This window comes from Desmodus rotundus, chromosome 9, assembly GCF_022682495.2.
Source record: "Desmodus rotundus isolate HL8 chromosome 9, HLdesRot8A.1, whole genome shotgun sequence".
NCBI lineage: Eukaryota > Metazoa > Chordata > Mammalia > Chiroptera > Phyllostomidae > Desmodus > Desmodus rotundus.
The window spans coordinates 48,645,005-48,668,652 of NC_071395.1; the positions used below are offsets into that span (position 1 = coordinate 48,645,005).

The 23,648-nt window shown below is 56.8% G+C and overlaps 1 protein-coding gene across 3 annotated transcripts; it reads left to right on the plus strand.

The window, feature by feature from the left end:
• Positions 1–707: 707 nt before the first annotated feature.
• On the plus strand, positions 708–22,701 carry KCNN1 (potassium calcium-activated channel subfamily N member 1). Of its 3 annotated transcripts, none has more exons than XR_011651561.1 (9): positions 708–869; positions 5,127–5,609; positions 6,297–6,392; positions 8,753–9,171; positions 12,070–12,211; positions 14,241–14,351; positions 14,716–14,818; positions 19,325–19,394; positions 22,130–22,265. XR_011651561.1 is itself a non-coding variant. In XM_053911042.2 (9 exons), the coding sequence occupies exons 1-9, from the start codon at positions 708–710 to the stop codon at positions 22,376–22,378; spliced, it is 1,860 nt and encodes a 619-aa protein (XP_053767017.2). In that variant the 3' UTR covers positions 22,379–22,701. The 3 variants fall into 3 exon arrangements, 2 of the variants coding, with proteins under 2 accessions (XP_053767017.2, XP_053767018.2); XM_053911042.2 differs by having other exon boundaries at positions 14,716–14,843; positions 22,130–22,701; XM_053911043.2 differs by lacking the exon at positions 19,325–19,394 and having other exon boundaries at positions 22,130–22,290.
• The last annotated feature ends 947 nt before the right edge of the window (positions 22,702–23,648 follow it).

The window sequence follows — 23,648 nt, forward strand, 5'->3', positions numbered from 1 at the left end:
CCAAGGAAAGCCTCCTCGGTGCCAGGGGAAGAGGGCACAGTTTTGAGGACCCCCGAAATAGTCTCCTGCTGTCCCACCATCCTGGCATTGATTTAGGGGTTTAGGACTGAGGCATGGGCACAGTCCCAAAGAAGTTGGCCTTGAGCCTTGAACGCATAGCGCCAGCAGACACACCCTGGACACCTGGAAGCTCTCTCGCCCAATTCTTAGGCACTCGCCACTTGCCAACATCCTGCTTTCCTACCCCAAGGCTCCCCCACACGGAGCAGACGTGTGAAAAGGTCACTTCGGGGTGGGATGGGGTGGAGGAACGGTGTCCAGTTGCTTTGCAAACTTGTCCCGTCAATAAGTATGCGTGAAACACAAAGGTTGAGGGGTACCTGGAGTTTGGGGGACTTTATTTTGGGAAGGGGTGGCTAGGACTGTCAAGGACAGGTGTTGTGGCTTGACTAATGTCATCTCTGTCGCGCGGGGCAAAAGGGCGAGTTTCAGGACCCGCCTAGCGCTGCGGGGGGTGGGTAGAATGGGGCACCCCGAATGAGGGATCTTTAAATGTAGGCGGGGCTTGCGGGGTCGCCGGGGGCGGGGCCAACCGGGCTCAGCCAATCGTCCACCCCGCCCGCGTCGCACTGCCCCCTCCTCTCCCAGCCCGGGCGGGTGCTCGCCCCCCCACCCCCCCGCCCGGGCGGTGCACTGGGCGGCGGGGGATGCTCTCGCCGCTGGCTCCCCCTGCCCCGCCTCTGTTGGGCCCAGCGTCCCGCCGCCCCTGCCCGCCCCTGCCGCGACCCTGGCCCCGTCCTGTGGATCCTTGGCCGTATGGGACCCTGTCCCCTCCAGCCTTGTACGTCCATCCGAACCCAGCCCCGCAGGTACGGGATAGGATGGGAAGGGGCGCCTGGGGAAGGAGGCACGTCCGGGAGGGGAAGCGGTTTGGGGCAGGGGACCCGAGGAAGGGATGTGTGTGTCTGCACTGCCAGGGTAAGTGAGGAGTCTCGGACCCACATCCCGGAGGGGGAGGGTCCTGGGTTCTCTTTGAGGGGTGAGTCTCCAAACTCCACAGATGCGGTGGGGGGAGCTCTCAGGGTGGAGGCAGTGACCTGGGACTGACTTGGGAATGGGGGGAAGGAGACCCACACTACTGGCCCCTGGGTCTAGCGGTCAGGCACCCCGATAGGGGTCAGGAAGCCCAGATCTCCTTGGACAGAGATGGGGTACCCCGCACAGGGCACTACCCGCTGTCCTGGAGGGCAGCACTAGATTTGAGCGCTGGAAGCCAGGGCCAGGTGGGAGAAGCTGATGGAAATGGTGTGGTGTGGAGGGCGCCGGTTGGAGGCAGCCTGGGGAGGGCAGGGCAGGCTAGCTGCACTCTGCTGCCTGCTGGCAGGTTCCTGATGGGTGGCGAAGGGGGCAACGCCTGGGGGGTCAGGCAGTCAGCCAGTGCCTCACTGCACCATGCTGGGCAGCCCATGGGGTGGGAGGGAGAGTGAATCCTGTCCACTCTGCAGAATTAGGGCCCCAAGAGTGTTGGAATGGGTCCTTCCCCACCCTCCACAGGGACATAAAACCCATGACTTGTCTGCACATCCTGGAAAGTTCCACCATGTGCTGTTCTGGCCATGGTTCCTGGGAGCACTGTGTTTGCTCTACGCCCAGCATTTTGCCCTACAGGGGGCTCTGCCTTGGGGACGAGGGGGCAGGGAGCACCTTCTCCTGGTCCGCCCCTGAAGGACAGAGCTTGGTGTTGGGCAGTGGCACTGTGGCAGGTGTACTCATGGCCACATGCTAAGATTTTCCACATGAGATCTGGTCACCCACCCTGCTGGACGGGCACCAAGATGCCCCTTTACTGAAGAGGCAGCTGAGGAGGTGACTGTCCTCAATGGGATGCTGGATGGTCCCTCTGGGCAGCCGCTGCAACCAATCTGTCACTTGTAAATGGGCTCATTCAAGGGCCATTGGAGTCTGGTTGGGTTTTATTTTGTCTTCCTTTTGGGTGGGAGAGTGCCCTACTCCCTGCCACCTGCTAACCTTCCTTAGCTCCTCAAGAGCCCTCCTGGGTGCCCCCGGTCCCACTCGGCCCACAAGGTTCCCACAGTTCTCCTGGGATGGTGTGGAAGGGGGGCTTTGCTCATCCCCCTATCCCGGCCTTCGGGGAATGGAGGTCTCACACTCCAGACACATTGGACAATTTTGTCCATTCGAGGGTCCCTCAAAAACAAATGCAGCCCATAGGGTGTTTCTCACCATTTAGAGAAGTTCCTTGGAGAACTTGGGAGACTTGACCCCCCAATACACACCCTTTCATGGACACCCAAACCTTAGCTGGGATTTCAGAGGGGCTGATTCTTTGGGAATCTCTGAGGATCCCGGGGACCCCAGCTTTAGGTCCAGGTTGCCATGGGTGAGGGGAACATATACCTGGGAAGGGAAGAGGTCTCTTGTCCCTGGGTCGCTCTGGTCTCACTCAGCCTTTAGAAAACGGCTGCTCCCTCCTGTGGGATTTCAGGCCGACCACTCTGTTATTCCGTTTCCTCTGAGCTCATGGGAGGGTACCCACCAATGCCTGTGTCCTGAACGCTGGGGCCCCTCAAGGGCAGGGCCAGGCTGGCTCCCTCTCCAGATGGTGGCTTGTCAAGAGAGAGGCAGGCAGATCCTGCCACCCACCCCCAGTTGGCACTGATTTACTCGCTGCCCTTCCTGGCTGTGTGACCTTGAGCAAGGTATTGAAACTCTCTGAGCTTTGTCTCCTGTCTATCAGATGGGATCAGGGACACCACCTGCTTCGCCAAGTGGCAGTAGAGATTCAATGTGATAATGCTGATAAGGGATTCCACCACAATGAGCTGTAGGTACAAGTTAACACGACAGGCACCAGCAGTGCCCTCCATCCCCCTGTCCTGGAAGCTACCTGCCACCTGTCCCCACTCCCCTATCCTCACCCTGCCTAGGGCACCTTAGGACTTGGCTGCCAGGCAAGGAGGAGCATGGCCGACAAATGGATGAATTTGGCTTGTGCATCCAGTGGCTGAGTCACATCCCCAAATTGCATCTTTACTGGTGCATTTCTGAAGGTCATCTGCTGGGCCCCCTCCCCTCCTGGTCCTGTCTGCCGGGCCACCCACCTCTCCTGCCTGTGTGCTCAAAGCCCCCGGCCAGGCCTGGCACTCGCAGGAGGAATGGTGAGAGGGGAGCCTGTGCTCCTGGGCTCCCAAGCGAGGGGAGGGCCTGGGGCTGCTGTGCTGACAAACTCCCAGACCTGCCTGGCAGCCAGTAGCCCTTAGGGTGGCGGGCAGGGGCTCCAGCCCAGGAGGGGAGCAGCACCTAAGTGTTTGTGAGGAGACAGAGAGACAGACAGACAGACAGCAGGGCCAAGGTCAGCCTTATAAACTTGGAGTGCCTAGCCTGCAGGAGGCTAGGCCTTACAAACTGTGAAGTACCAGGCCGCAGGTGGCCACAGCCTAGTTAATGCGATGGGTGGGAGTGGGGAGGGAGGAACATGCTCTACGACTCATGAGGTCGTTCAGCATCACAGGGATGTTTCTTGCACGTCCCTGTGCTGTCACCAGCATCTGCGCACATGTTGTCAGCAGGACAGATGCAGTCTGGGGCTTGCCAGACCAGACACAGTGGTCCTGCGAGGCCTGGGGTGGATGCTCTGGCAAATGTTGCTTATGTCCCACCCAGCAGCATCTTGGCCCATCTGGGCATGTCCTGATGTCACCCCCTGAGGAAAGAGCACCTGACACCCCCAGAGCACAGTTTCAGGGCCGGGGAGCTGTCCCATCTGTGCACACAGCTCCCCCTCCAAGGCCCCCAGTTCATGCAGGCTTGGCCTTTTCAAAGGCACACTGCCTGCTGTGGCCAGGCTTGTTGGGAGAAGTCCATGCCGGGCAGCCTGGTCCAGAATGTGCCCTGTAAGGAGATAGTTCCTTCACAGCCTGGTGCCTCAATTTTACCAGCTGTTAAACTGGCCAGATCCCAGGACCCTCTTCTTGGAGGTATTGCAAGGATCCAGGAGAAAACTTGTGTGAAGGATGGAGCCTGGTGTGTAACAGATGTTTAATAAATGTTGGCAGGGCGACAGCGGGTGGCATGCCAAGTTGAGAGAGTAAGCTGGGGTGGGCCTGGCAGGTCAGAACCCAGCAGGCCCGGCTCCAGACAGGGTCATCGAGGTCCCTCCTCTTGCACGTGACCCCCATGATACAGCCCTGTGCCAGAGCAGAATCTGAGGATGTTGGGCAATTAGTCTGCTCTTTGGCCTGGTAGGGAAACTGAGGCTGGCCCAGGGTCACAGGGCCAGGCTGAGCATGTCTCGCAGGCTGTATAGATTCAATTCTGGAATATTAGGGTTAAGTCCTAGTTTGCCACATTGGTCCCAGAATCCATCTGGAGGCCACAGACCTCCCTCAACCCAGGCAGGAGGGAGCTATAGCCCCAGGCTCAGTAGCTAACGCCCCCTCGGCCATATCCTGCACCAATGTAAGTGTGTTAGAGCTTTGGAGAGGAGGAACTGGAGGTTCAGTAGAATGAGGTTAAATTGTTCGAGATCCTGACAGTCGGCTAGAGACGAGCACTGATGGGAGTTACCGCACAACCGAACACCTACACAGCCTCCAGTCCTCCCAGACAAACCTGCCGAGAGATTCCATCTCGCACACACAAGTGTTTACTGCATATTGGCTGTGTGCTAGGCATTGTCTAGGTGCCTGGAGACCCAAAACATCAGTGGGAAAAGGTTGGTAGCAGGGTGTCCCACGCAAAGGGCACAGCATGTGTACGGGGCCTGAGGCAGGAATAAGCAGGTTGGGGCTGTTAATAGGGAGGCCAGTGTGACCAAAAGGGAGTGGCTCTGCGGAGACTGAGCAGAATGGATGGTTGGGACTTGGACCACAGAGGGCCTCCTGGCCTCAGGGAGGCATCTGCTTTTTGTGCAACGACACTGGGGGCCATGGGAGAGTTTTAGCAGGGGAGGGGCATAGGCTAACTTGGATGCTTCTGGAATGGCAACGCATGTGTCAGCTGCTTTGGGTTCATGGCCTCTCAAGCCTCAGAATGTTCTGGAGTGTCGGTAATGGTCCTTGGCCCTCCGGTCAGTTGGCATGACCATGTCCCCCATGCCCTTGCAGGTCAGCGCGGGAGCCCAGCCACTGAGCCATGCCGGGCCCCAGGTGGCCTGCAGTGAGTCCAACCCCGGCACCCACATAGTCATGAACAACCACAGCCACAATGGCTGTGGGGGGCGGCCACTGGGAGGCGGGCCGGGGGCCCTGACCCGAGACCCTCCGGACCCTGAGGCCGGCCGCCCCCTACAGCCCCCACATAGCCCAGGACTCCAGGTGGTGGTTGCCAAAAGCGAGCCAGGCCAGCTTTCGCCTGGCAGCCCCCGGGGGCAGCCCCAGGACCAGGAGGAGGAGGAAGACGATGAGGAGGATGAGGCAGGTGGGCAGAGGGGCTCCGGGAAACCCCCCAACGTGGGCCACCGCCTGGGCCACCGGCGGGCACTCTTCGAGAAGCGGAAGCGCCTCAGCGACTATGCCCTCATCTTTGGCATGTTTGGCATCGTCGTCATGGTGACAGAGACGGAGCTGTCCTGGGGGGTCTACACCAAGGTGGGTATGGCCCTTCCCACTGGCGCCTCAGGGAAGCCCCACCCGGCACACCTGGTTCCCTGCCATCCCTCAGGCACAGGGTCAGGGCACATTGGCCCCAGGGGAGGAGGATGGGGGATAGAGAGGATCCTAGAGATGGGAAGTGGGGGGCTCACCTCCTGGGGGTGGCAGGAAGGCTGCAGGTAGGGGCAGAGGCTCCAGGCCATTCTTCAGCCTGCACCCTGGCTAAAGATGGGGAGAAGGCTGCCCCCTGGGACAGGCCTGGGCGGGGGGAACCCCAGATGAGGCCTGGGAGGGGAGCAGGGAAAGAGCTTCACCCACCCCAGCAGTCGGGGCCAGGTTATGAGCCTGGTTGTGGGTCCACTAGTGCTGCCCGAGGGTGTGCGAGGACAGAGAGTGATGGGGGCTGTTTTAGCCCATAAACTGTGCTGCACTCACGTGAGGCGAAACCTTACAAATGCAACATGCCGGGCCTTTAGGAGGGCAGGCCTCAGAAACTATGAAGTTCTCTGCCTGCATGCGACCAGGCCTTCCGAACTCTAAAAGTCCTGGACCCATCTTACTGTCAGCCCAGGCCAAAGGAATGACAGGAGCATCGCCTTCTGAGTGAAGTGCCCAGGTGTAGGAGTTGGGGGGCTGCCCCCACACCCCGCATTGTCCTGCTGTCTGCTCTCTCTCTCTGCACAGGAGTCCCTGTACTCGTTTGCACTCAAATGCCTCATCAGCCTCTCCACAGTCATCCTGCTGGGTCTGGTTGTCCTCTACCATGCCCGGGAGATCCAGGTCAGTGCCCAACCGCACTGGGGGGCCCCCTCTCCATGCCTCAGAGCCCCGACACCAGCCACCTGGAAGCCCAGCCCCCTAAACATAAAAGCACCAATAGCCTCCTTGTAGAGAAAGATCCCTGTGAAGACACATCGTTTAGACCACTCTAAATTTTGCTGGAATTCATGTCTGTGCTTTAATTGTTATCATTTGAGAAAGAAATGGTCATGGAGAGCATGGGGTGGGGAGGATGAGCTGGGCACACGGGGCACGGGAAGCCCCGGGATCTTCTGAGACTTTACTGTGCTGGGAGCCAGCGTTTGTAGCAGCAGGCTCCTTTCATATTCACTGGGGCCCCACATTTGAAAGACTTACTACATGCCAGGAGTTTGTTTTGGGGGGCGGGACTAATCAAAGCCAGGCCAGGCTTGAGTCCAGGTCGGGGCCTGTCGGGCGGGTGTGCCCACAGAGGGCAGACACGTCCTGGGTCTGGTGCCAGGTCCTGGGGGCACCAAAGGTTGTCAGATTAGGCTCCTCACCTCTGGCCTCTGACCCCTGACAGTGTGGCAGGAGATGGGTGTAGGGAAAACCATGCCTGGGTTGCTCTGTGTGCAGATATCTATGGGGACACCCGGGGCCTGGCACACAGGAGGGGCCCTGGATGTCAGTAGGGGCGCCTGGGCTGAAAGGAAGCAGTTCTGAGGGTACAGCCACTGGGGACAATAGTCTGGCAGTTCCTCAGTCAAACACAGAGTTACCATATGACCCAGCAATCCTACTCCTGGGTATAGACCCAAAAGAACAAACACATCCACATAAAAACTGGTACACAGGTGGTCATAGCAGCCCTATGCACAATAGCCAAAGTGTGGAAAGAACCCAGATGTCCACCGGCCCAGCAGGTAAAGGCACAGGAACATGGGGATGGACAGCAGCATGCCTACGTCCGCCTCGGCCGCGGCCGGTGCGTAGGTGAAGGCCAGCCGTGCCATCCGCCTGACGGGTATATGGATAAACAGAATGTGGTCCTTCATACAGTAGAATTGTTATTCATTGTATTATTAATATATTATTGTAGTAATATATTATTCATTTATTTACTATTCAGCTGTAAATAAAAGAAGGAAGCACTGTATGAGTTTGCCAGGGTTTCTGCAAAGTTGCGTAGCTGAGTGGCTTCAAGGACAAATGTTTTCTCTCCCAGTTCCGGACGTTGCAAATCCAAGATGAGGGGACGGCAGGGTTGGTTGCAGTGAGGCCTCCCTCCTCCACTTGCAGGCAGCCGCTTTCCCCTGTGTGCGCACATTCCTGGTGTCTCTTCCTCTTACAGACTCTCGTCCCGTAGAATGAGGGCGCTGTCCTCATGACATCATTTGATCTTAATTACCTCTTTAAAGGCCCTGCCCCCAAACACAGTCACATTGAGAGTTAGGGCTTCAACATAAGAATTTTGAGGGCATACAATTCAGTCCCTAACAACCCACCCTATGGTCCATCCCCCGAATCCTTGTCCTTCTTCTATGCAAAATGCATTCACTCCATCCCACTAACCCCCACCAAAGTCTTAACCCATTTCAGCATCAACTCTTAAATCCGAAGCCTCATGTGAGTGTCATTGAAATGAGATCCCAGTGGGACTGAGGTAAGAGCTCTCCAGCGGTGAACCAGACAAGTCACTCTTTCAAAACACAGTGTAGGACAGGCGTAGGGTAGTGGGGTAGTCCTTCTCCTTCCAAAAGAGGAGTTTCGGAAAGAAGAAAAGGGATGGGTCCTCAGCAGGTCTCAGAGCTGGGAGGCAGAGTCCATGAGAGCTGAAGGCTCAGGAATAATTCTCTTGGCCCAGAGCTCCACCTTCCAGGCCCATCAGGGTGGCTGCATCCCCGTTCGGCCCTGGTAGCGGCCTTTTTGTTTGGTTTCTCTGTGAGCATGCCGTGTTCAGGGTTCATCCACGTTGTAGCGCGTGTCAGTGCTTGGCTCCTCGTCGTGTCTGAGTGACGTTGGGTTGTGCGGGTGGACCACGCTGCGGTGTTCATCCACTCACCCTCTGGCGGACACTTGGGCCGTTTCCACTTTTGGCCGTTGTGAACAGCGCTGCTGTGGCTGTGCACGGGCAAGGGTCTGTTCGTCCGTCTGTTTTCATTTCTCTTCCATATCCCACCTGAGATTGGGATTGCTGGGTCATTCGTCACTCTGTGTTCCACTTTGTGGAGACCACCGGCCCCAAGTTTAGTTTGAAGTGTGACCAACCCTGAGATCTCAGGAGTTTTACCTATGAGGTCGTGTTTCCCATAAAAGTCGAGTGGGAGGGGTTTCAGCTCGGGTCTTCCTGGGCGGCCTGGACGCAGGTCTGAGACCCGCCGCCCGCCTGCCCTCTGCAGCTATTCATGGTGGACAACGGGGCGGACGACTGGCGCATCGCCATGACCTGCGAGCGCGTCCTCCTCATCTCCCTGGAGCTGGCCGTGTGTGCCATCCACCCGGTGCCCGGCCACTACCGCTTCACGTGGACGGCGCGGCTGGCCTTCACCTACGCACCGGCCGCGGCCGAGGCGGACGTAGACGTGCTGCTGTCCGTCCCCATGTTCCTGCGCCTCTACCTGCTGGGCCGCGTCATGCTGTTGCACAGCAAGATCTTCACGGACGCCTCGTCCCGCAGCATCGGGGCCCTCAACAAGATAACCTTCAACACGCGCTTCGTCATGAAGACGCTCATGACCATCTGCCCGGGCACCGTGCTGCTGGTCTTCAGCATCTCCTCCTGGATCATTGCTGCCTGGACCGTGCGCGTCTGCGAGAGGTGTGCCTTGACCCCCAGCCCCCTAACCTGCTGACCCCCTTGCCCACCCATGACTTCAGTGACTAAGGGCCCCCTCAGCCATCGCTTCTGTCCCCCTGACCCCAGTGACCCCCATGCCCACCAAGGATTTCAGTGACCCAGGGCTCCACCAAGCATCTCTTTCCTCCCCTCGATCTCTCCCCACCTGTCCAGTTCCTGGTCTGGTAGCCCTGGGGCTCCAGCCTTGTGTTCCCAACTACCCCTGGCCCCTACCCTGACCTGCACCCCTCTGGGACCCCAGGCCCCTCCCTCCAACCTGCCCCCAGGGGACTCATGCCCCTCTTTCTCCCAGCCCCTCCACTCTATGGACAGCTGACCTCTGACCTCTGGCCCAGGCAGTGGAGGCAGCAGGAACAGTGATGCCCCCCAGATGCCTGTCTCCCCCCACAATTTAACTTGCTCTCCTTCTCCCCTCTGCCCGCCCTGCTGGACTGTAGGGAAAACATGTGAGTCCCACCCTTGGCCAAGCTGCGTGTGCGGAGCTGCTGCCACCGTGCTGCCCACCAGGAATTTAAGATTAGCTGCCGAGAGGGGAGGGAAAGGGGAGTGAGGCAGGGTGGTCAGAACCAGGAGGAGGCCATGGGGCTTGGGGAGAGCTCCTTGCTGCACAGGGGGGCCAGGTAGGGTTGGGTTGGGGCCAGGACAGTGGGAGGCAGGCCTTTCTCAGGGTCTGTCTGCTTGGTGTCCTTGGGGACTTTGTCTCCAAGGCATGTGGGGGGAAAGGGCTTATCTCTAGCATCTTGTTCGGGCAGCTGACCCAGGGCTCTGGAGTCTGGGGTGAAGGAAAACTGGCCCAGTCTTTTTTAAGACCCCTGCTTGGGATTGATTCTGAGCAGTCCTGGAAGGTGGCAGGCCATCAACCCAACTTACAGACGAGGACAATGAGGTTCTCGGGACATTGGGACATTCCAAAGGGTCTGTTTCTGGTTGTCTCCTGAGGGAGGGCCTCTGCTGGGCTGCTCCTGGCCTGGGGACACCTGTCTGGGAGGGGTCTCTTGACTCGTGCCTAGTTGGGGAAGGCCCTGGAGGGGAGTCTGTGTTGGGTGATGCTATGATTGGGTCTCCTTGGGGGTGGCCCCTGGGCTAGACTTGCCCCCCAAGGCCCCAGTCCTCACCCCTTCAAGCCCCCCGCCCCATGGTCTCCACCTCAGCCTGATGCAGGGCTCACAGGGCCGAGGGCCCAGTTCTTTTTGTCATTGAAGTTTTCCATTGAGGGGTCCCATGGGGTCTCCTTGGACCCCTGATATACCCCAGTGCCAGTTCCCACAGCCCATCCCCAGCCACATCAGGGTGGGCTCAGGATCAGGGCCTGGAGAGCAAGAGAGGGGCGTCCCTCCTCAGGCATCCCTGAGGTCCAGGCTGGATCATTTCAGGGGTCCCCGGGTGGGGGTGGGGAGCAGCCAATCCTAAATTCTGAGCCCGTATTGCTGCTTGAAGCCCCCTTGCCTGCCTCGCTCTGCCCCTGTGGCTCTGTCCCACCCCTACCCCATATCCTGCATGCCCCTACTCCCTGGCCCTGGGTGGTCCTGCGTGGTCCTGCAGCACTCACCCGTGGCTGGAGGGGCCCCCTCCCTCCTGCCTCCTGAGTTCAGGGGCACCAGTCTCTCAAGAGCTGGAGGCCAAGGTGGCTTGGGGCTCAGTTACCTCAGTGAAATATGGGGGTCAGTTTCTGATCCTCTGTACCCAGCAAGAAGCCTGGAAGCCCCACGGTGGGGCAGAGACTCCCAAACACCAGACCTGCTGAGGAGGCCTCCATCCTTCCTGCCCCCACAGAGGCTTCCCTTCCATCTGCTCCCCATCTTGGACCCCTGGGCCCAGCCCCATCTGCCTGGAACAGCCTTCCCCCAGCCCCGGCCGCACCCCAGCCAGGAGCCCACCTCCTTTGTGCCACCTCAGTTGACCTCCCACCTTGAACCTCTTCAGGGGAGGTCTTCACCCACTGGTGTGGGATTCAAATGGCCTGAGGCCCGCTAAGGAGGGGGTCAGTTGGAAAGGGGTTCACTCGGAGCTGAAGGGGCTCTGTGGGCTGGACTGGGCTAGAGCAGAACCTCGAGCTGCTGCCAGACACCGAGAACCAGCCCTCGATCCCCCAGCCTGGGCTGGCCGTGGGCCGAACTGGCTCATAGCCTGCGTGGACAGGGTCCCAGTCCAGGCTGTGATGGAGACAGAATAGTGGCTTCTGCAAGGCCTTTGGGCCTATCCCTCCCACCCCCCCAAAAAAAGTTTAGCCCCAGACCTCTCCCCATACTAAGCGAGCCACTCCCTCCCTCCTTACACCCGGGTCAACTCCAGGCCTGGGATTGGGGTGACTGGTGCTGCCCTTTACATATTGATGTCCCTTCTCTCAAGTCCTGGAGCATGACCTGTCAGCCTCCTGTCTTCCCCAGTAGCCCTCCCCCCTCCTCAGGGCCTCTCTGGCTGGGGAATTTCTTCCTGGTGTCTGACCTGAATCCTCACCTCTACTCCCTGCCACTTCTGGTGCCCGTGGCCACCCGTGTAAGCGTCTGTCTGTATGTCTGCCTTTGGGAAGGGTATCATGTGGACATGCGTGGACACATGTGGTGTACCCTCACCTGGACTCCTCTCTGTCCCGTGACCAGGGCCAGGAGGGCAGACATCCCGAACAGCAGCTTGAGGGGCGGGCGAAGGAAGGGAGGTGAACGGGAGGCTGGGAAGGATGATGTGGGTGCCCTCTGCCCTGTGTGGTCTGCCCCAGCAGCTAGCCACTGCCCTGAAATCACACCTTTATCACCCCGAGCCCCCAGAGTGACCAGCTCCCCGCGGTCAAGGTGCTGCCCCGGGGGTGTGATGACGGAGGAAGGACCCTGTGGGCTGACCAGCCCTCCCCGCTCTCCCCAGGTACCATGATAAACAGGAAGTGACCAGCAACTTTCTGGGGGCCATGTGGCTTATCTCCATCACCTTCCTCTCCATTGGCTATGGAGACATGGTGCCGCACACCTACTGCGGGAAAGGCGTGTGCCTGCTCACTGGCATCATGGTAAGAGCCAGGGCCCGTGCACACCCCGCGCCGACAGGGAGTTCACCCCATCACCAGCCACACTGTCGGGTTCGAGCATTTGTTCTTGGAAAATCATGACGCTGTCCCCACCACCGTTTCCTTTCCTCCCACAGAAGGAAGAGCCACCTTGCAGGGGCTCAGCCCAGCCCCCTTCACCGTATGTAGACAGTCCCCAGTTGTCACCATCTGCTGAAGCCGAAGCCCAGTAACTCTGTCCCTCTTTGCTTCTCATTCCCTCCCGTTTGGACACAGCTAGGGGTCCACTTCCTCCTGCCTCCCCCGCCAGGGCCACCTTCTCCTGGCTCAGCTGACATGGCCCCTCGCCTGTGACATGGCATCATGCACAATTGCTTATGTGATTTTGTGACAGTGGAAGGAAAAAAAAGAAAGATAGGCCACAGTCCGTCTTCCCTCCCCCAGCAATTGAACTTCACAAACAAACAAACGAGAACAGTCGGGTAAGATGAGGGGTTTCCATCCAGAAAACCCTCGGTGAAATGGGAAAGCCGTGTTCCCTTCTCTGGGATGCGGCTCCTTCGAGAAAGTCAGTTTCAAGTCCAGCCTTCCGCTCGTTCCCAGCCCTCACCCCCAGCGCATGCACACACGGCCACGCTTGGGTCTCTTGTAGCTGCTCCATTAGCTCTCTCCTCTTCCATCCGTGCCCAAGTATGTCCCCTCCGGTCACTGCCCCAGGGACTCATCCTCTTCCACTGTCTCACCACCGGTGTCTCCCTATTCTTGAACTTCAAGGCATGCCACTGGGGCCTCCTCTGAGCCCCGCATATTTTGCTCAACATGGTGTCAGTACTGTTGTGCAGACTTGTCACCTGTGCTTTTTCCTTGCTGTGTAGTAGTCCATGTGCGGGTTTCTAGCATGTCACTGTGCCCCCAATCAACAGGGCTTTTCCTGAGAACAGGCTCGTGGGTCCTTCCAAGACCCTTGTCCTGATCAGGAACCTTCAACAGGGTTTGCTTGGAGGGTGACCTTGTGCCTACCCCACCAGCCTGGGCATGTTGGCTTCCAGACCCAACCAGGACACTTTGACAGTGTCTCCGGCCCTTGTCCACTCCTCCCATAAATGTGTTCTTCCATCCCTAAGAAAAACTGGACTGCTGCCCAGCTGCACCCCGGCCCGGCCCCCAGAGCCCAAGCCAGGGTTTGTCCCTGCTTTTAGCCTGTACTCAGCAGCCATGGGAGGAAGCAGCTGGTAAAGCACGAGGGACAGCCTCCAGCACAGGCAGGAAGCCAGCTTCTGGCTCCATCACCATCCCTGCCACCTACTTCTTGGTCACTCCTGAGGCTGATGACATTTCCTATGTGTCCTCGGCTCCCTGCACCACACTTCTTGGTCACAAAAATCTTCCTGCTTCTTCCCTTCCTCCCTCCTGTGTCATTTTCTGCTGCCCTGCTGTAACTGTCTGCCCTTCCTTCCTCCTTGGGACCTCACTCCTGCCTCTGTCCCTCCAAGTAGCCCCCAAGTGAACAAGTGAGCCCTCGCTGACCTCTTTTTCTAACCTGGGTTTGTCTGCCATTTTGGGCATCCTGGGGAGGGTGGGTGAGCTGACCAGGGAGCCCACAAGAGGAGACATCCTTCCCCCCCTTCCCCGCCTCCCAGGACTTGTGCTTTGCCTCTTCCCTTCTGCACAGACACACACTTCCTGTCAGCTGATCCCTGTTCCTGCCCAGTGACCTGTCAGCCTCATCTCTGTCCCTAACGCCCAGATCCCGAGGCTCTGACAGATTCTAAATTCTCTCGCCTCCGTGGACACTGGCCCTGAATGTGCCTGCAGCCCCTGCTGTTTCTTGTCCCTTTCTTATCGCTGAGCCTCAGTTTCCCCCCTTTACCCAATAGAGATAAGAGCGGTGCTGCCCCCCAGGTTGTTGGGATAAACTAATCCGTGGGACATGCTCCCCAGACACTCGGGTAAAGCGGGTGGGGTTGGGAGTCAGTGAACTCTGTGCCACATAAAGCAGAACGCTGATGTGCCCGCCTCCTTCCTCATGCAGGGGGCTGGCTGTACGGCGCTCGTGGTAGCTGTGGTGGCCCGGAAACTGGAGCTCACCAAGGCAGAGAAACACGTGCACAACTTCATGATGGACACACAGCTCACCAAGCGGGTAAGGATGCCAGCCCCCATCACGGCCACCTCCCCTCCTGACGAACAGGGGCAGGCCACCCCCCCTTACTTGTGCATGTTCCAGGCACACCCGTGTGCCCACAAGTCACCACACTGCCCTGCGCATGCGAAGGCCCAAGGCTCTGACACTTACGAGAACATCCCTGATCTGTGTGCAGAGACGTGGCGATGGCCATGCGCGTCCACAGTCCCGGCACGCCTGGCTGTGGGCCGTGCGGTGAGAGGCAGGACCTCTGGGGCCAGGCAGCCAAGTGCAGCTTACAAGCCGGCCTCAGCAGTTTGGCCTCTCGGTGCCTCAGGATGCCCATGCGTACAATGGAGAACTGTTCTTTCTCTGGCCCCAGGTTAAAAACGCCGCTGCTAACGTTCTCAGGGAGACGTGGCTCATCTACAAACACACCAGGCTGGTGAAGAAGCCAGACCACGCCCGGGTTCGGAAACACCAGCGTAAGTTCCTCCAAGCCATCCATCAGTAAGTCCAGCACCCTTCCCGCTCACGTTTCTGTATCCGCCTGGGGCGGAGGCAGCGTGATCCCCCAACCCCCTGGGAGGAGGCCCAGGGTCAGCCCAGACAGCTCAGCATGGCCTCGTCACAGCCCCTCCCATGCTGGGTGGTCAGTGGACTGGGGCCTGCAGCTTCTGTTGGCTGGGACTGTGGGATGGTCAGAGGGAGACACGTGATGGGCCCAGCATTCATCCAGGGAAATCACCTTTGTACACCATGCAGCCCGTCCAACATAAACGGTAGGAAGCATATTTTATTCTCTGAAATAGCCAAAGTGATTTTACCCCTTAGACACTGAGGCAATTTCCCCTTTTTGCTCTGGCTGCCAGGAAGCTGAGAATTAAATGTGTGGCCTGATCCAGAAGCTCATGTGGGACAATCAGAAATTACTTAATTTCCTCTTTGGTCCCTTTGTCTTGAGAATTAATTACTTAAGTAGTTCTCACCTTTGTCTCTTCACTTGAGTCACCCAAGGGGCTTTTGAAAGTCCTACAGGCCACATGCAACACCAGTGACAGTACAGTCTGGGCTTAAGCTTAAGTTCCTCAGGGGAGTCCAACGTGCAGCCAGAGTAGGCAACCTTTTCTTAAAGGGCCAGATAGTAAATATTTCAGGCTTCATGGGCCGGATGGTCTCAGTCCCCACTCTGCTGTTGTAACAGGAAGGCAGTGGAGCTGCATGAGTGTGTCTGTGCTCCAATAAAAACTTTATTTTCCAAATCGGGCATCTGGCCAGATCTGGTTGACAAGCTGTGATATGCCGATTACTGTCCACTAGAAATACCATGTGAACTACATATATAATTTTAAACTTATCAGTAGCCACATTTTCTAAAAAGCAAAAAAGTTAAATTTAATATGCTCATTTAGTGTATCCAAGTTATTCTCATTTTAACATGTGATTAAGACACAAAATCATTAACGAGATACTTTAGAAAGTTTCTGTACTAAATCTCCAAAGTGCATCGTCTGTTTTACGCTCACAGCTCGTTCGTATGCGGGCCAGCCGCATTTCCAGTGTCCAGTAGCCACACGTGGGACGGATGGGGCAGCCCCCCCGTCTAGAGTTTAAACAGCTCCAAACCCTGCGGGCGCGAGGCAGATGGTACCTGGTTTAAAGTAGTCAAATCATGTTTTTAGGTGCTTTTCAGAATCAGCCTCCCTAAAGAGAGATCCCACCTCTCATATCGGGGGAACCCCCCTCACAGGTGGGCTCTCCTGGGTGGGCCAGACGGCTCCCTGGCCCAAGATCTCCCGGGCCAGATGCAGGGGCTGACGAGCTAGAGAGTGAGATGGATGGGGTTAGTGTGGCCCCGCGCGAACGCAGCCGAGTCGGCCCAGGGGCATGCCCCCAAGAGGCAGCACAGAGACGCCAGTGTGAGCGGTAGGGTACGGAGGCTGCACGGAGGGGCGGCCCAGCTCCTGGGGTGTCAGAAGGTAAAGGACAATGACCCTTTCCCAGGGGAGAGGCCAGGCCATGGGAGAAGCATCTCAGACAGTTGGACTTTCATTTTTCAATTCCGTTTAATCATTTTTGTCTCTTTGTAAAAAGCAGCTTTCTTGAGGTGTAATTGACATATAGTCAACCACACCTGTTTACCGTGTATAGTTTGATGCGTGTTAACATATGTACACACCCATAAAACTGTCACCGCAGTGAACATAAGGAACAGAGCCATCACCCCAAAAGTTTCCTTATGCTGCTTACCAACCTTGTCTTTTAGCCAGAGAGTTTAGTCTGCTTACATCTGTTGTGTTTGCCATTATAATTGGGTTAGTTCCTAATGGTAACAGCCCCTGCTTCCCAGGACTTCCGCAGGGCTCAGTGAGGTGAGGGCAGAAGTGCCCGGCAGGGTCCCTGGCACGGAGCAATCACTCGTAACGCATGGCGTCCACCCGCCCCAACCCCCGCCCTCTGCCTCTGCTTGCACCATCACCTAAAAGCAGGGAGGGGAACTGCTACCCCATTTCCTCGACCTCACTGTGCCCAGGTGCTAGTCCTACCTCCTCACAAGACGCAGAGGCCCTTGAGGCAGGGAACTCTCCTTATTGGCTCTTCCACAGTTGTTAACTGACCACTGGGCCTCAGCCTGGTCTCTTCCACCTACCAGTGGGGCCTGGGCAAGTGACCGTGCTACTCCCAACATCTTCTCTGTAAAGTGGCGGTGATGGTGATGTTCCCTTTCTCCAGCAACGGGGTATGGATGGAACGCACGTGGGGTGACCAGAGGACTCGCTCGTGCCTGACTGCCACACAGTATTTTCTGAATATAGGAACTGGCATTGTTGTTATCGACACCCACAACATGGTCATTTTGTCATTCCACGAGCATTTCCTGCACCAGCTGGTGTGTGAGGCATGGGGGACACAGACACGGTCTTGCCCTGCACCTTGCCCCATGGGATGCTCCAGAAAGTTCTTTGAGGAAAGTAGGAGTGTGAGAATTGAGGAGAGCCAGGTCTTGGGAGAAGGCACCTGCTCCGTGAGTTATCTGTGTCCATCTGTTCGGGCAGGACCCTTTCGTTCCCCCTTAGATCCTCCTACACCCTTCCCCCCAGGAAAACAGTGACCCCGTAAGGGCAGGTGGTGAAATCAAGCAGGTCTGAACTAGGGCCTGAAGGGTTGTGGGATTTGAGTAGGAAACTGAGAGCTGAGCAGGCATACCCAGGAGTGCCCACGGGCTGAGGAAAGGCAGGGAGGGGGGGAACGAGCACAACGCCAGGAGGCCTGTACTGCAAACCTGAGGCAGCCATGGCACGTCCTGGAGCTGGAGAGGCCCCGCGACAGGAGCGCTGCATGCACAGCCAGTGGAAAGGAAGAAATGGTCGCAGAGAAGGCGGATTGGGGAGTACAGCCTGCGTTTGGGAAGTGTATGTGTTTCCTAGGCCTGCTGTACCACAAAGTACCACAAAGTGGGTGGTTTGAAACTACAGAATTTATGATCACTGTCCTGGAGGCCAGAAGACCAAAATCAGAGCCAGCAGGGCCATGCTGCCTCCAAAGGCGCTAGGAGGGGTATCTGTACCAGGCCTCGCTGCTTGCTTCTGGCAGCCTCAGGCATTCCTTGGCTTGTAGACGCATCGCTCCACTTTCCGTTTTCATGCGGCGTGCTTCCCGTGTCTTCATGCCCTCCCTCTGTGCGTGTCTGCATCCAAATGTCACCCTCTTCATAAAGACACCAGTCATAGCGACTTCAGACTCACGACTTGTCTTAACCTGGTTAAATAAGGTCACATTCTGAAGTCCTAGGATTAGGACTTCAATACATCTTTTGTGGGAGACACCATCCAACCCATATAACAGATAGCTTATAGAGAAGCCACTAATGGCTTCCCTAGGGAAGGCATGTCAGGGCTCCCCAGCAGACTTCTGGGGTTTGGGGTGCCTGTATCCACACCTATTTCTCCAGACAGAGGGCTGCGTCTTGGGGCCCTGACAGCATCCAGCATGGGGGGCCCAAGGGCATCCTGAGCATCCGTCCCATGTGGGCACACGTGGGTTGAGTTTGAACCAATGAGGGAGACAGTCCTACCTGGAACCACCTCCCTGGGCCAGTTTAGCTACAGAAGACATGGGAGAGCAAGGTCAAAGACACGCACGGGCCGGTCCCCACCCCCTTGGGCAGCTGTTGGAGGCCAAGGGCATGGAAGCTGAGTGGTAGGCACAAGGTCAAATCCCGCTGGGGTGCTATCAGGCAATGGCTTTGCCCCCCTAAGCCTCACTTTCCCCCTTAGGAAACATCATAGGTACAGTTTTCTGGACGGAATGTCCCCTCTGGGCCAGGCACCAGGCATAGGTTGGTGGGCAATGGGGTTGCAGAGCAAAGGCAGAGACATTCGTCCAGGCCAGGGCTGGGTGGGCACCGCTCAAGGGAGGGAGCAGAGGACAGATGTGCCTCCGAGGGGCTGGCACTGCCCTCTCAGAGGCTGAGCCCCTCCCCAGAGCAGGGGCGACAGCCCCTGGCTGTCCAGGCCCCCAGTCAGTGCCTGGGGTTGGCGTGTGGGAGGTGGGCAGCGCTGGGCGTGAGCTGCCCCACAGTGCTGAGGTTAAAATTGCCTTGTGATTTCTCTCTGCTCCACCGGGTCCTACAGAGCTCAGAAGTAAGTTTCTTCCTGAGGGTCAGAGGTGCATGCAGGTCATGGGGCAGGGTGCATACCTGGGGAAGCTCCTGGGGGAGGCCAGGCTTATGTCCACCCTGCAGACCAGTGCAGGCTTCACCTGACCCTGGGGGTCCAAGTTACTGGGACATTCTGAGTCGGGCATATGGACATGGCCAGACGGTGGGCACCATGGGTGGTAACTGAGCTGCTGTGCCCCCAAATCCCGCCTCAGCTCCCCACTGCATGTCCCACATGGCAACCCCTGGGTCTGGGGCAGGTGCATGAAGGACCTCCCCCACTGCTGCCAATGCAGCCTCCACCCAACCCCACCCACCCACCTGTCCCCAGGCTCCGGAGTGTGAAGATCGAGCAAGGGAAGCTGAACGATCAGGCCAACACGCTCGCAGACCTGGCCAAGGTGAGCAAGGCAGGGCCGGGTTGGGGGCTCCCCTGGACAGTCTGGGCTGCGTGGGTCCCCAGGGAGAAAGGGGACATTCAGTAAGGGACAGGGTGCAGCTTCTGCTGAGGGAAGGACAGCACTGGAGTTCATGGGGGCAGGCAGGTGACACAGGCAAGGGGTACAGATCAGGCGGGATGAGCCACCAGGGAACACCAGCCCCGTATGCAAGGGCCCATTGTGACCAGAGGCTGCAGCTGTGAGAGGGCCTCTGGGACTCTCCACCTGTGTGTAAAGGTTGCTTTTAACATGGGCAGTAGTTACAGTTTAAAAATCAGTATCTAAGAAAACAGCTTTAAAAAGAATATGTAATTCATGGGCAAAATTGATGATGTGGTATTTTTGCTATGGATATAAATTCAAATACAGCATCAACAGAAAGCTAATTTGTATAGCAATTAAACACCTTTCAGGAAATTAAAGTTGATTGCATGAGCTCAATAAGATCAGTTTGTGTTATAAGTGGATCTATTTGTTGGTTCTAATATCAAGTCCTACCCTCTTTCCCACTTGTAATATTCATCCATTAAAAGATGGTCAACTGACCCAGCTTTATTTTATTAAAAATTTTTTTATTGATTTGAGAGAGGGAAACAAGGATTTGTTGTTCCACTTATTTACGCATTCAGTGGTGGATTCTTGTATGTGCCCTGACTGGGGATGGAACCCGCAACCTTGTCGTATCAGGCCAAACACTCTAAGCGCCTGAGCCACCCAGCCAGGGCTCAGCTGACCCAACTGTAGTTAGGTGAGCTCTCAGAATGTTTTCACACTGTGCTGAACTTGCTCCTGACCAATGATGTGGTTTTCATAAATAGTTCGTGTGTGAGCTTTGCTTCTTGGTCTCACTCCCTAATCAATTATCAGCGTGAGGCCAATTTAATAATATCTTTAGAAGATATTAAGTCCTATTCTATTTCACTTCTTACACCTACCTGATTTTGGACTCACTCTCTTCCTCATTTCAAGAGATTGCAAAATAACTTAATATTAACCTATAAAAATTGAATTTGAAAGGGAACATTACAGAGGAAAAAACGTTCTAGAATCCTGAAGAAATAATTCAATTGGTAGCAGAAACTAGAACATAACCCTGAGAACATATAAAAATTGTTGACCAACTAATTTGATGTCATATGAGATTATAGCTATAAATATAAAATGCCTTGGAAAAGGTACTAGGAATTATAATTTGAATTATTCATATTATACTTCTTTAGCATAAATTATTGAAATTTGAATTTGTTTTAAAGAGTTTATTTATTTTTAGAGTGGGGGAAAGGAGGGAGAAAGAGAGGGAGAGAAATATCAATGTGTGGTTGCCTCTCACACACCCCCCTACTGGGGCCCTGGCCCACAACCCTGGCACGTGCCCTGATTAGGAATCTAACCCAGGACCCTTTGGTTTGTAGGCTGGTGCTCAATCCACTGAGCCACACCAGCCAGAGCTGAAATTTGAATTTTAAGTTATTTAAACCTTGTAAACACGGTGATATACCCCTGTCAAAATATATTTCACAAAAGTTTCTTTGAATCAGTCTTTAATTAGATTGGATTATATTTACATGGGCTTGTGATTTTTAAAAATTAAACAAGGTTAAGGTGTTTTCCAATCTTAAATTTTTATGCTCTCCTTTCCAAGGTTGTTGATTTAATTTGTATCTCTCTCTCTGACAAAAATAAAACGTACATCCTAAGTATAAAACAATTTTTTAAAAACCTCAGAGAGGGCTAAAATGAACCATCCCAGGCCTGATTGCCTCTAGATATTACTCTCTGGCCCGGGGGACGGTGGTTGCGTGAGGCAGGCTGGGGTGAAGGTCAGGGGCCCTGGGAGGGGCTCAGAGGTGTTGGACCCTCCACGTCCTGGAGTGTGGTCAGCCTACCGTAACAGAAGAAAGCATGGGGGACCCGGAGGGAGGCAAAGGCATGGGGAGGCTGCGAAAGTCTGCAGGTACTGTAATAGGTGCCTCATCCTATCTGTCTCCTGCCGAACGAGGGGTGGGAGGGGTGGGAGGGTGTTCCCGCCCCCGCCCCCGCCCCCGCCCCGCAGCCGGAACTTCGGAACTTCCCCTTCTATCCTCCCTTCCGAAGCCTGCAACGCCCCGTAAGCTTGCCCGCGGTGTCTGGTCGCACTGAGCAGGAGTTGAAGACGCCGAGCAATGTTCGAGCGCCACCTGATGGCGAGAGTGCGGTCTGCACGTGGTTGTCCCCGCTTTGCCAGGCTCCCCTTCCAGCTCCAACCAGGGTCCATCTGGACAGTGGCAGAACCAGCCCTTTCTGGCTGCATTGTGGGGAGCAGTCAAGGTGGTGGGGACACTCTGTTGCTTACCATAACAGTAATTGTGGCTGTCGTGTTCCCAGGTCTGTGACTGGGTCAGATCCTCTGGAAAGTCACCTCTCCCTCCAGGTCTCTGTCCCATCGCTAGTCTAACGTGCCAGTTCAACCCCTCAGGGCAGCTCTGGTCACAGCCACCCCCCTCCAGGACATCCTTCGGCCTTTCCCAGGTCTCCTGGCCTCAGCCTGGCATTTAAGACCTATCGGTGCCCTCACCTACTCTCCCACCATTCCCTGGGGTCCTGCAGGAGACCTGCAGGGCTGGGGGTGTCCTCACAGTTGCAACTGTCTCTCTGTGTGCCCGTCCCTTCCTGTCTCACTCAGCCTCTTCTCTCTCCCACCTCTATGTCTCTGGCAGACCCAGAATGCCATGTACGACCTCATGTCTGAACTGCACGCCCAGCACGAGGACCTTGAGGCCCGCCTGGCTGCACTGGAAAGCCGCCTGGATGCGCTGGGCACCTCCCTGCAGGCCTTGCCTAGCCTCATCACCCAAGCCATATGCCTGCCCCCACCACCCCTGCCTCCCCAGTCTGGCCCACCAGACCAGGCAGCCCGGAGCTCGCCGTGCCGGTGGCCACCCGTGGCCTCTTCAGACTGCGGATGACAGCCCCGCCCACCACCAGACCCCACAATCTTGGCCATTGTGTGGCCGCCACCTCCTCAGCATCCAGGAAGCCCTGTCCAGTTGCGCCTCTTGGAGTACAAGGAGCCAGAGCTGAGTTGGGCTGAGTGGCCCTGGGCCTGTCCCACGCAGACTGTCTGGGCAGGGGCGGCTGCTGCCTGCTTCCTCCCTGATTGGAGCTTGGGGAGCCTGGAGCTTCCTCTGGTTGCCCGGCTCCCTGACTCTCCCCAGGCCCCCCGTGGGCTCACAACAGCAGGGAGAGGGGTCCTTGCCAGTTCTGAATAAAGCAGGACCCATCCAGTTGCTGCCTGTTGTGTGTGTCTGGGGGACACTTGTAATCACAACACGGGACATGAACACCTGGCCGGGGGTCCCAGAACAGGTGTGGGAGTCAAGGCGAGCCCATCTCCATCACCCTCCTAACCTGGTAGTCTCCCCAGCCTGAGCTTGGTCGGCACACCTCTCTGAGGACATCTGCAACAGGCCCACCTGGCACTGACAGAGTGACTGCAGAGGACACGGCCCAGCCCCCACAAGAGGCATTGGATAATCAGACAGCCTTCCTTTCAACCAGCTGGCTTTGCTGGAGCACCCACTGTGCGCCTAGTGCCAGCGAAGCACAGTCCAGCGAGGGAGTTGACATGGGCGAGGAGGGCTATTCAGCCTTCTTTGGACATGTATGGAGCGCCTGCTATATATAGGGAATGTGATATGATGTAAATCATCACTCTGACTCTTCACCAGAACCTGCCCAGGGTAGAATGGGAGACTGAGGCTCAGAGAAGTGAAACCACCTGCTTGGGCCTACAGAATGAGGTGGGGGGCGTTGAGCCAGGACTTAAACTTGGGGCCCTACAGGCCACCACAAAGAGCCCAAACTTGGTGGAGGACACTTCATGGGGGGCTAGTATGAGTTGGGGAAGGTGTGGCACACTCCTGGGGTTGAAGCGCCCTGTTTGGCGTGGGCTGGAAGGGAAGCTTCAGGACACAAGTAGAACTGGAAAGGTCCCTCCAGGCCTTGGGCTCAGGGTGCTGGGGTCAGGCAGGGGTGGTGGGCCCTTGGCAGATGCGGAGCCCTGATGGGGGCGGAGGGGAGGGAACACTGGCTCCTGGGGAGGCTAACTGGTGCCCACCACAGAGCCCAGGCCCTGGCAGCCTCGGATAAGGCCACGGGCCACCTGGCTCAAAGAGATAGGTTGGTGGCAAGAGAGAAGGGTGTGGAGAGGTGCCAGTGGGCTGCAGTCAGACCTGG

What these genes read in the sequence shown, in the direction of transcription:
- KCNN1 (XM_053911042.2), top strand. Translation starts at nt 708, where the DNA reads ATGCTCTCGCCGCTGGCTCCCCCTGCCCCGCCTCTGTTGGGCCCAGCG. An exon ending in CCTGGGGGGTCTACACCAAG is followed by an intron (nt 5,610 to 6,296) that starts GTGGGTATGGCC and finishes CTCTCTGCACAG; the next exon opens with GAGTCCCTGTACTCGTTTGC. An exon ending in ACCATGCCCGGGAGATCCAG is followed by an intron (nt 6,393 to 8,752) that starts GTCAGTGCCCAA and finishes TGCCCTCTGCAG; the next exon opens with CTATTCATGGTGGACAACGG.